Genomic DNA, 12,643 nt, shown 5'->3' on the forward strand with positions numbered 1-12,643 from the left:
CCAGACTTTAACCAGAAGAAAGGAGAACCGTGTGTGCGTGTGTGAGTGTGGGTGTGTATGTGTGTAAGTGGGTGCATGTGTGTGCGCAATCGTGTTTGTGAGTATTATCCAAAACAGTGTGTCTAGTAGAAAAAGGAGAACTGATTAATAATTTGTTACCTCATAGTGTAATGCAGTGTTGTAATGTATGTTTTGTTTGTTTGTTTTTGTTTTGTTCTGTTTTAAAGCTTATTTTTGGTCCTATCTCATGATTTATTTAAATAAATGTATATTCATTTATTTCCGACTTTGTGATTTTTGAAATCTTACGAATGTCATTTAACACTCAGCGCACATTACAGAAGCCATGATGGCGCATTCACACCAAACACATCGAAAGCGTCAGGTTTACATTCACAAAATATGGTGGACACGCTTCTAGAGCGCGTCGGAGGTCCCGCGCGTCCTGTGCGGCGCATTTTGACGTGCGTCCGGCATGTCGCTCCTGATTGTTGACCAATCAGGAGCGTTCCCCAACCGTGACGTATCCAAGCGCAGCTCTGGTGAATCCAGAAACGGCGCAAATAAAGCCAAGCCATTCTCTGGATAATGTAGAGCCGACGAACGGGAGTCGGAGGAGGCGTGTTCAGCAAGGAACTCCAAACTTTATTCTCCATCCACCACACTTCTCTATAGCCCTCTAACATCACAGTGCACACACTGAGTCACACCAAAATACATCCGACCAGAAACACCGCCTTCTCAACACAATAATGTTCCCCAGCATATCACAGTCACTGGGTGAATTATGAATGTAACTGATCGCCACAATATCATCTATTGTATTGGATTCAATGAGCACAAGCGTCCAACTATGTGCGTGAAGCACGATTTTGACGCCTGAAACTTGTTTGGTGTGAACGCAGCACACCAAACAAGCAACTGCTAATAGTTAAAGAAACTGTCAAAGGCCTCATGAGTTATTATATTTTTGGGATATGGAACACACTAAATCATATTATAGTTTTAACTTTTTTTTTGTTGTTCATATTGTTCTTATTTCGCACAAAGTAAATAGTTCAATCAATATTTAAGAATGTACTTTTACTTGATAAGGATAAATTCCTGTTTTTTTTTTATTATTATTATTATTTATGGTGGGGGGAGGGGGTAGCTGCACACTAATGCTACAGACAACTTCCAAAACAAAAATGCAGTGAGGGTAAAATAGTCTGCACCTTTTTGTAGACGCCACCTTAAACGCCCCAGGTGGGAATCTTTTCTTCCCACGAACAAGTTCATGACTGCTCTGACAGTTGTTAATCCCCACAAAAAATACTATACATTATTCCACCAATATGACTCAGCCCTGCCATCTTGTATTAAGTCAGCACAATGTAGCTTCACGTAAACCAGAGGTGTGACTGTCCACTAAATGAGGAAAAATGGAAAATAACTGTAACAGCTATTGACTCATACCTCAGAGCAGAGGTAGTTATTAGATTTTATCACAATGGTAGCCGCTAAAATGTGATTTTATCTGATCACTCAACATTTAGAATAATGGCCCAGTGTGGGCAATAATACAGGAAAAAACTGAGAGTTTTGAGTGTTTTTGTTGTCATTTTTGTAATTGTATTTTTTTCTGCTAATTCTACCTCTGCCAAGGAGGTCATATTTTCACCAGTGTTTATATATTTGATTGTTTCTCTATTAGCAAGAATATGTCAAAATAACTTCTTAAATCTTAAACAAAAATTGACCTAACGATATCCATTACATGTTGGAGAGGATCCGGATACAGTTTTGAAGTTGTCCTTTGCGTTTCTGGAGTCATTTTGACCCCTGGGCCACTAGGCGTCCATGTCTGTTCAACGTACGTAATAAATGATTCATTCAGTGAAAAGTTTAGTAAACAATCCATGCCCAGACGTGAAGCTTTGACGCTGTTAGACGTCAGGCTGCCTGCCAACTATTAAATCATTTTACCTGCTAATTCTTTTATTGTGAAACTGAGCATTAAGGTCAAAGCAAAGGAGAAAATGTAAAAAATATTTTGCTCAGCGATAAGACAAGTTTCCATACAGTTGCTGTTCATTACCATGTCGGGAAATACTTTCTATAAATGCTTCAGTTTCTTTTCACATGTGTAAACCACATTATTTAATTTAATAATGTGATTGAAGATAAGGAACATTACTTTCAAATTCACAGCTAAAATAATAAGCTTATTAAAAAAAAAGCTAAATTTCCAGTTTTCAAAATGTCATGTCATGTTAAATATACTCCACATCTCCGTGACGAACAGAATCCTGCTGCAGTGAAGTAGACATCATTTACAATCTTTCAGAGACAAACATCTGTACAAAGTCAGATGAAGTGGCAGATACGGAGGAACAACTGTTACATTTTATTGTGTTGGAGGTTTAGGTTAAATGAGAAGAATCAGGGATGACTAACTTTAAAACAATACTTTGGATGTAGCCTTTTTGTTACACTTAATATAGTCTTTAAATTTGAATGAAACTAATCGTCTGTCAAGAAGTGAATTTGTGAGCTGGTGATTGTCTCTGTGTGTTAGCCATGCACATTATTCACAGTTAGCAGATATAAGGCCAAAGCTCCCAGGACGTTTATTTATTTAATATATAAAAAACGTTACATTAATATCATTAAAACAAAAATCTTCCTCGTAATATTATGTGGAAGATTTTGGTTGATCATGTCATCATCACTTCATAAAACTTTACTTCCTCTTGTCCCCATAAAAGGATCTGTTCCTGACTCATTGACATTGCTCAACACACGTCATATACAGCCTATAAAAGTGCTCCCTCCAGCGCTACAGAGACACAAATCAGATCCAGAGAGGAAACATGAATGCGTTGAATCTAAGCGTCTTTCTGAGCCTAGCGCTGGTAGCCTACTGCGTGCCAATCTCACAGGTTACCCAACAAGATGAAAGCTTTGCAAAGGTACGTGTTCTTCTCTCACATAAAATACTTCCATTGTAGTGTTTCTTATTGCTTATTTTCTTTTTTCTGTATTTCAGAATTACCTCAAGCAATTCTTCAATATGACGGAGGTGACGGGCCCGACTGCTAGAAGGGGGTTTAGTGCAGTGACACTGAAGCTCATGGAGATGCAGAAGTTCTTTGGTCTGCAGATCACCGGGACTCTGGATGCCAACACCTTGGACGTGATGAAGAAGCCTCGGTGTGGTGTTCCAGATGAAAAAATTGCTCGTTTTGCTACATTCGATGGTTATAAGTGGGACAAAAACAGCCTCACATACAGGTACATGATAACAAGAGTTCTTCTGAAGTAGAGCTGCTACATTAATGCATAATGTGATTTTTCTAAATTTGAATTTGTGCCTTACTGCAGAATTGAGAACTACACACCTGACATGTCCACAGCTGAGGTGGATGACTCCATAGATAAAGCTCTGCAGGTTTGGGCCCGAGTTACTCCCCTGAGGTTCACAAGAATCTACAGTGGAACTGCAGACATCATGGTTTCCTTTGGTCGCCAAGGTGAGTAGAATCCCATAAAGTGCAGTATCATCATTAAATGGTGATAGCAGCAAATTACCACACCTGTTCAGGCTCTGTAGTTAAACCACAACCTCAAAGAGGTGCTTTCCAATTGACAACAATGTGTATATACTATACTTCGGATGAAATCATATTTTTCAGTTAAAAAATTAAGTAGTTGTTTTTAATACCAAAGTCACCACATACTGTATATGTTTGTATTGTAGAACATGGTGATTTCTACCCATTTGATGGCCCTGATGGCATCCTCGCCCACGCCTTCCCACCATCCCCCGGCATCGGAGGCGATGCTCATTTTGACGAAGATGAGACTTTCACCTTCCGCTCAGACAGAGGTAGATTTCTCCAAAGTGTAGCGCTTGGTATTTTCTTTGCCGCTACATTGTCTTTGAGTGTTGACATTATTCATTATTCATTCATCGTTCTGTGTTTCCTACTTTAGGATACGTTCTCTTTCTGGTCGCGGCTCATGAGTTTGGTCACTCTCTGGGTTTATCTCACTCTGATGATCCTGGTGCTCTCATGTACCCTGTGTACTCATACAGCAACCCCGACACCTTTGTTCTGCCCCGAGATGATGTGAACGGCATCCAGCACCTTTACGGTGAGTGCACAAGTGCTCAATATTTACAGAAAACCTCACCCCACACTTCTTCTAACACGACTAAAGAACAACAACTAAACACTACAAAACACTCTTTGTTCTCCAGGTCCAAACCCAGACACTGTTGAGCCTGGCCCTACTGCTCCTCCAACCCCTGATGCCTGTGATTCAACCATGACCCTGGATGCTGTTGCTACTCTGCGTGGAGAGATGCTATTCTTCAAGGACAGGTATTAAAGATGACTATTTAAAAAATATATAAATTATTTGTTATTTAAATGACTTCATTTGTGTTTGTGCTTTCAGGTTCTTCTGGCGAAGCTATCCTCAGAGCGTTACCCCCCAGCAGACTCTCATCACCAACTTCTGGCCCCAAGCTCCTGTCAAAATTGATGCTGCGTATGAAAGCCAAATATCGGACACTGTCTTACTTTTTAAAGGTACAAATTCCCTGTGATTTTTTCATGTTTACATCCTGTTCATTTGCTTTTACGTGACAGTGACATAAAGTCTTTGTTTTAATTCCATCAGGTCGCAAAGTGTGGGCCTTCAGAGGGTACGATCTTGTGCGAGGCTACCCTAAACCCATTTCTCGCCTCGGTCTGCCCAAAACTGTTTCCAAAGTGAATGCAGCCCTCTATGATGTTCACTCAAGAAAGACTCTGTTCTTTGTAGGCGACCAATATTACAGGTTTGTGTAAAGAACAACTGGATTTGCAATCCCTTTTGCTTTACCTTCATGGAGGTAACTTCTATATCCGTTTTCAGTTATGACGAGACAAAGAAGACAATGGACCGTGGATTTCCCAAAAATGTGGATGAGACCTTCTCTTCTATGACCAGCACAGTGACAGCAGCTTTCCAGTACAGAGGTAAAATTCTAGAGAACATTTGAAAGCAGCGGAATGGGCTGAATGGTTGTTATAGAGGTGTTGACATGCTAACATGCTATATCTTTGCCCTGCAGGTTTTACGTACCTCTACAGTGGACCCTACATGTATGAGTACAGCATGAGGAGTGGCCGCCTGTTCCGCGTGCTGAGAAACAGCTACTTTTTGCGCTGCACCAACTACTAGAGCAGCAGACCGGCTGACTAATACACAGAGGCTCCACAAACCACACCGAATGTGCACTAAATTATTTGATTAGAGTCGTTTTGAATGTTACAGAGAGGTTTTAAAAGTCTCCTTTAAAGCAGCTATTGATTGTGAACTCTTTGAAAAACACATCAGGTGTTAAGATAACTAAGTTATTTAAATTCATGTTTACTTAAATTATTATGTCTCCATTATGTGTTTTATTTTTTTTTTCTGTTGCTGTTTTTGAAAAATGTTTTCACACTGTATTGAAGTTTAATAGTGAAATATTTTACCATTGATGAAGTTGCACACAGAACTATGCATGTGAATATTTGTATGCAAACTTTATTTTGTACTGGATTAAGGATAAAAAATTGAAATAAAATGTTATAACCTTACAGTTACAAAATGGCGAGTCTTTTTCAGTAAATTCACCAATTAAAAAAAAAAAAAAAATAGCAATTATTTCAGAAAAATTAATTGTTTGTGGCTTATGAGGCATTGACATTTTTAGAATCAGAATGATAAATATATGTAGGAATAATGCACTCAAAGCAGGCAGATCTTTTGAAGCATCACAGGATGGCTTAGGTGGTAGAGTGGTCGTCCTCTGGGGTTTCGATCCCGGTCTATACCGGTCTGTGTGCGAAGTGTCCTTGGGCAAGATGCTGAACCCCAAGTTGCTCCCAGTGGTTGACTAGCGCCTTGCATGGCAGCTCTGTCCCAGTGGTGTGTGATATATGTAAAGCACTTTGTGATCTCTGTCTGTGAAAGGTGCTATAAAAATAAACATCACTTACTTACTTAAAATACTTCATACATGTCTCAAAAGCAGCTCAATCAACCACAACACTCGCAAATATACTCACTTTAGAAACACACAGTGTCAATCTGAGCAAACTGATCTACAAAATACTAACTAGTATTACTAGCATTACATAAAATACTTATCTTACAACTTATCTTTCAATCGTGAATATTTAATTATTTAAACAAGATTTTTGCACTTTGATGGTTTTAAATGATTGTACGTATATGCCGTGATATATTGCAACAAGACGATCAAAACAATTTACAGCAAGGACATTACTAGTACTTTGGGACCTTACAAAAATATAAACATTACTCTAAACAGGAAAATGCTGAATGTCAGAATTCCAGGGGCAGAATACAATTTCATTCCATGTCACATCTTATGTCTTCTCTGGCGATGCGTTTATGTAACCACAATCAATGTATTTTCCAAACTTCCAGCTGATGTAAAGCCATAGATTACTTTATTTTGTAAAATCTGGCTCAATACAGTAATTGTGGGATGCATGTCTTGCCCATTGTTTTGCTGGAAAATTCTCATAACTGATGCAACTGTTGAACGCTGCAAGTTTGGCTGCAGCTTTAAAGCAGCCTCTGTAAGAGAGAGTCTATGATTTAGCACATGGTGAATCATTGTGGCCCTGATATCATCAGAGCACAGCTCTTGGTCTTCCCCTCCTTCCTTCTTATAACTCTTTGATCCTTATACAGTCCAAGGAGAAAGAATCAGAGCCACTCCTTTGTTTCTAATGAGGCCAAACACAGATCACCTGAATCGGTTTTTAGTTGACAACTACTCTAAGCTGTGTTTGTAATTTCATCATTGTCTTATTTATCTTTATTGTCAATATTTTTTTAACATAATTTTCAATAGATTTCAATGTGGCTGCAGCAGACATTGCGATTGTTTTTTTCCCACCATTATTCTGTTTTGATTGTGTTTTTGAACAAAGTGTGTTAGCATTTGAAAAATGTGTGTGTTAAAAATTTAGTGTTTTGCAGTTGGTGAATTCGTGACTGAGAAAAGAGCTCATGAAATTTGAAAAGTGAGTCACAGTTTTGTCCACATGAACAGTATGCAGACTGTGTTAAGAGTTTTGAACATGTGACGTCAGTTTCAACCAATGCTTATTAACTATCGGAAAAAACTACAATGAGCTGTGCTGGGTGCTTTTATTATCTACTTTAATATACTTACTCAATCAATACCAATACAAGTGTTTTGACTGTCTAAGATGTTAAAGCTGTCAAAACTGAAGGTAATTTTTTATTGTTAAACATACTTGATATGTAAATGGTGTAAATGGAGTAAATGAAAAAAAGGAATTGGTTTGAATAGTGCTTCTAAGACAAAGTAGTAAGTGCCTTTACATTCCCAGATAGCACACATACATCTCGCCGACGTCGGCACAATGAATGAAGTTGCATCGGCGAGACGTATTATGGAGAGCGTTTGCTCATTGGGCAGACGTCGCGGAGACATCGGCGTTTGGATGATGGATTAAAGATGCTCAGCGCGGCCTCTAAACAGCTTATAATAACCTTTATTTAGCTCAGATCATTCAATTAGTATAAATATCTCCATATCCATAGTCGAGTATTTACTTAAATCTGATAGGAATATGGCAATATCACAAAAAAAAAAAAAAAAAACAATGTACTTGTCAGGATGGGGTTTTATTTTGGAGGGCACTCTTGGCCTGCCTCCCAGCAGCTTTCTCCTGCAATTGATTAACTGCAGTGTATAAATGGGGAGGCTTTGCTTCAGTTCAGTGCTGGGACATTTACTATGGTTTTTCTACATGTTTCACTTGTAATCTGGGCTTGGGTTCATGCCAGTAATTCCTGGATTGACAATGAGTGTTTGTTTCCCTGCATTTGGACTTTCTTCTTTGGTTTGTGTTTTTTGGATTACCTCTGCCTCCTTGGACTGACCTTGTCTGACCACACCTCAAAAGACAATAAAGATTGTTTTGTTGCACCTGAGCTCCGCCTCCGTCCCTGCATTTTGGTCTCTACCTACACCTGCATGTCACAATACTACCAACAAATAGCTTATGTGTGGACAAAATAAAGAGAAACACAGTTCATGATCATTAATGTATATTCAGCAGTATAGCCAAAAGAGCCCCAGCACTAAAACATTTTATATTTTATAAGTGGTAGCACTGATTTGGGGGGGAAAAACACACAAAATGACGCATTAGGAGTAGAATGCCGACGAACGATCTGAGACCGACATCAGCGAGACGTACTGTATGCGTGCTATCTGTGTTTTCAGCTCAATCACACATGAATGGGACAAAGCTATCATGTAATGCACTAGTCAATCATTTGGAGTAACTTAAAGAACACTGACAGGCAGAACCTTGTAATCAAACCCACAATATCACAGGAAACAATGCTCTAAGTTGCTGAGTTAATTAGTCAAACACATCATTACAATATATTATATTTCATGATGGAACTGAGCAAATTAGCAGAAAGAAAATCACTAATTAACTAAACCAATCGTCTGTTTGCAAGACAGCAGCTGTTAGCGTTTAATGGCAGGTTTCAAACTTCTGTCCAAAATTAGATCATTCAGACGAAAATCAAAAAACGAATACCCACATATTGTATCCAGACAGCATGGAGATGTTGATCATTTGGTATTTAACAATGTTTTATTGGCTCCATGAGTGAAAAGATGTTTAAAAATGCTGTTTTTGTATTGACTCAATTGTTCACATGAGAGTGAAATTCAAAATGAGGTAAAAAAATAAAAAAAATAAAAATAGGTTTTTGAGAGAAAATTGTGATATTTTCCAAACATCATGTACAATGACAATGATTTTCTGAGGAACATTGAAACTGTACTTAGTGAGAATTTGCAGGTATTTGTTTACATCATTGTTTACAGTCATGGATCGTTTGTGTAGGAGAGTCTGAAGATGCGCTTTAACAAATTTGGTGTCATATGAGCCAAAATGGAGTTTTTATAATTTTTATAGTTCTTGAGAAATTAAAATAAAAAAAAAGTGAGTAATTTACTTCACAGTTTGCAGTAGGTTTAAGTATACAAACCTTTTCTGTGTTGCGGCTAAATTTAGAGGTTTGCTGTAGCGCCATCTTTAGGACGATTGGTCTGTTTTTACAGCTCAGTGGTCCTGGATCTTAGTGCAAAACTTGGTCAGTGTTTGTACATAGAAAGTATGATTGTATGATTTCCTAAAAATGATGCTGCTAATTAAAAAGGAGATACTAAAACACAGCTTTTAAAACCAACCAAAAGCAAGATCATTTCTGAATGAAATACAGTAATGAACTCTGAATCACCCACACTGCTTAGAATTTGATTTACTTAAAGATTAGAGGCTCGTTTTAAGCAGTTGTGAAGCTACATATATACAGTATATAATATACTGTATATGTAGCTATACTGAGGGCCTGCTCATTTTTATTTATTTTGAATTGAATTCATTGGTGTTATTTAAATAAATAAAAATTTTAAAAAATAATAATAATTTTTTAAACTGAAAAACAAAAATTGTATTTAAAAATGAATTGTACATTTTGACAAACCTTTAAGTTTATACATAAGTCTTTGTGGGAAAATTAATTAAGTTCCAATTGTGCAAGATTTGGTTTCTTCTTTTTTAAGTTTATACATGTTGTTATGATGTTTACTGTATGCAAGGAATCTATGGAAAGATTTATTACCAAAAATAAGACTTTTACTTTGAGTACTATTTAATTGAGATACTTTTTACTTGTACTTCTCACCTTCCGAAAACACCTCAAAACCCACTTATTCTGGACTGCTTTTAATGTATAGCCATTTTATATTTTTGTAGTCTATCTATTAGGGATGTAACGATTAATCGTAAGGCAGTTAAAAATCGATTCATAGGTATCACGATTCACATCGATGCTCTAAAAATTCAATTGCAGTACTTTTTTAAACAGCAGAGGGCGCTATATATCCTTCTCATCTAAAAGTGTAGGCGGCGGGCGGAATCTGCTACTACTTTCTTTCTGGCCGCCACCTACTCTTAAACATGTTCATAAATGATTCTTTACCCCTTTAGCACCGAAAGAATATCTGTAACATTACGTGACTATCTGTAAAAGTCACGTTTTTCTATTAGCTCTGTCTGCTAGCTAGGGATGTAACGATTCACTCAACTCCCAATACGATTCGATTCACGATACTGGGTTCACGATACGATTTTCTCCCGATTTATTTTACAAAATGGGACTGTAGACAAATGATGACTGAAAAATATTCCTTTATTTTTTGGGGGAAAATACTGTACTATTTTCCTTTTATTTTTCATTGTCAAAAGAATCCTTTGATAAACTATTCAAAACAATGCAATTTAACTAAAAATAAATCTTGAATGAAATAAATAAAGGAATAATACAAATGAAGAAGAAGCCCATTAATTTAAATTCTGGTTCTATAGTAAACAATTCAAAACTACATATTAGTTCTTTTTCTTTTTAAAAGTGCAACTGAAAATGTATTTTGTGCCTTAACAATTGGACTTTTAAAAAAAAAAGAAAACAGTCATTTTACTGTATTTACGTCAGATATTTGTTGGGACCAGCAGAGGACGCTGGTAACCCATTGGTCGGTTGGCATGCAGATATTCCACCAGTGAAGAAGAGAAGCTTCAGTTTTTTTTTTTTTAAAGCCAGGGCCCCCCCCAAGGGCCAAGCCAGACCGCCCCGCCGGGACGTGGCCCCCTATTCCGGCCCCCGACACCCTACCTCACGGGGCACTGCCCAAGCGGGGGCCGTACCAGTAGGTACGCAAGGGCGTGGCACGCGCCACCCGCCCCGAAAGATCCCCGCCAGGACCGGCCCGGCCAGCAGGCCAAGCACCCCGGGCCCCAGGAGCACCCCCCGGGACCAGGACCCCCCAAGGGCAAGCCCCCGGGCCAAGCCCCCGGGACGCACCCCCCACCCCCGCCCAGGACCCAGCCACGGCCCAGCAGGACCGCACAGCCCCGGACAGCCCAAGGCCAGCAGCCCAGGGCCCGCCGCCCCCCCGGACAGCGCCAGCCACGAAGCAGCGCCCCCCACCGGCCCGTGAGCAACCGGCGACCCCCACCGCTTGGACGGAGGCACCCCAATGGCACACATCAAGTGCGGGACAGCAGCCCCCAGCCAAAGATGCCCCGGACCCACCCACCAGTCCGCAAACGGCAGGACAGACCCACCAGGCGGCCGACAGCAACCTCCACCACCGGAACAGCTAGCGCCGCCCCCCAGTAAACAGCATCACTCCGAGGCGCCAAGCAACCCCGCCCCAACCCCGGCGAGGACACCAGCACACCCCCAGCACACCCACCCCCCAAACCGGCGAGGCAGGCCGCCCCGGGTCCGCACACCGCGGGGCCCGCCCCCAAGGCCACCAGGAGACGAAACAAGCACCCAGCCACACCCAAGGGGAGGTGCGGTGTCGGCCCCACCAGGCCGACACCGCCCGGAAAGACCCCGCAAGGAGAGACCCCAGCAAAGCCCCCCCGAGACCCACCGCCACGCCCGACCGCACCATCCTGATGTATTTTTACTCTAAGCAGTGGCCCGGCCACCAACAGAGGAGCCAGGCCCCCACCGGAGAGGCCCAAATATGTGAACCAACCCACCACCCTGTTATCCCCTATCCCCTGTGTGAATGTGTGTGTTTAGTGAATGTATGGGGTGTAATTAAAAGAAGGGGGAAGGAGAGGAGCGGTGCTCCCCATCCTGCCTCTGTGGATATATGTGTATGTGGTGTAATAGGCCGGAGGGTGTAGGTGAGTACACCCTCCGGGGGGTGGCATGTTGAGGTGCGATTAAAATTGGAGGGATTAGTATGGTAACTAGAGGTGGGAGTGCCGCCCCCACGCCACTACATAGTGACACAGGTGGCGGCCCCCTCCACCCCCAGTCCCACCATCCAGCCCCCCAAGGGTTGGGTATGGGTGTGTGGTGCATTCTGTGAATGAGCCAGACCAGCTGGGAGTGAGGTGAAGTGTACATGTAGGAGGCCTGTCTGGTGTGAGCCGGGCCCGTCCACATGGCGGGCCACGCGAGAGGGTAGATGGTGCAGACGGGCAAGCGGCACTGCGGGCCCCGGAGCAGCAAGGCCGGAGACCCCCCCCACGGCACCCCCCCAGACCGCGACGGCCCCGCGGAGCACAGCGGCTGAGCGTACACTTTTGCTGGTTGAGTTGCGAACAGACGATTTACTCGTCTGGCTTCGTTGTCTCTCGTGTATCTCTTTAGGCGGCTGGCCAAGGCTTGGAGCCTTTGTTTGGCAGTTTCCAATGCTTCAGGTATGGGCATCTGGCTGTACCTTTTGGGTATTTGCTTTTTCATTGCACCTTTCAAGGCCTCTGTCAATTGACTCACTTCTCTCTGTGCTGCCTTGATGCTAGCCTCCAGCCTTCTTTTCCATGGTGGGTATTTTATCTCATGGTTGCTCTTACGATAGCCAAGCGTCTCTAGGATCACTGCTGCTGTGGAGTATATCAGCTCATTGGTTTCAGTGATGTTGATGTAGGAAATGTTCTCAGAGCTGCATTCACATCTTCTAGGAGACTTTCTGACGGGACTTCTCTTAGCCTCTGTAATTGGC

At 41.3% G+C, this 12,643-nt stretch overlaps 1 protein-coding gene across 1 annotated transcript; it reads left to right on the plus strand.

Annotated features, from left to right (window-relative positions):
- Positions 1-2,841: 2,841 nt before the first annotated feature.
- mmp13a (matrix metallopeptidase 13a) lies at positions 2,842-5,618 on the plus strand. The gene is made up of 10 exons (XM_028465863.1): positions 2,842-2,954; positions 3,032-3,276; positions 3,367-3,515; positions 3,743-3,871; positions 3,979-4,140; positions 4,247-4,370; positions 4,447-4,580; positions 4,672-4,831; positions 4,909-5,012; positions 5,108-5,618. The coding sequence occupies exons 1-10, from the start codon at positions 2,856-2,858 to the stop codon at positions 5,215-5,217; spliced, it is 1,416 nt and encodes a 471-aa protein (XP_028321664.1). The 5' UTR covers positions 2,842-2,855; the 3' UTR covers positions 5,218-5,618.
- The last annotated feature ends 7,025 nt before the right edge of the window (positions 5,619-12,643 follow it).

Source organism: Gouania willdenowi, chromosome 14 (genome assembly GCF_900634775.1).
Source record: "Gouania willdenowi chromosome 14, fGouWil2.1, whole genome shotgun sequence".
NCBI classification, from domain to species: Eukaryota; Metazoa; Chordata; class Actinopteri; order Blenniiformes; family Gobiesocidae; genus Gouania; species Gouania willdenowi.

What these genes read in the sequence shown, in the direction of transcription:
- mmp13a (XM_028465863.1), top strand. Translation starts at nt 2,856, where the DNA reads ATGAATGCGTTGAATCTAAGCGTCTTTCTGAGCCTAGCGCTGGTAGCC. An exon ending in AAAAACAGCCTCACATACAG is followed by an intron (nt 3,277 to 3,366) that starts GTACATGATAAC and finishes GCCTTACTGCAG; the next exon opens with AATTGAGAACTACACACCTG. An exon ending in GTAGGCGACCAATATTACAG is followed by an intron (nt 4,832 to 4,908) that starts GTTTGTGTAAAG and finishes ATCCGTTTTCAG; the next exon opens with TTATGACGAGACAAAGAAGA.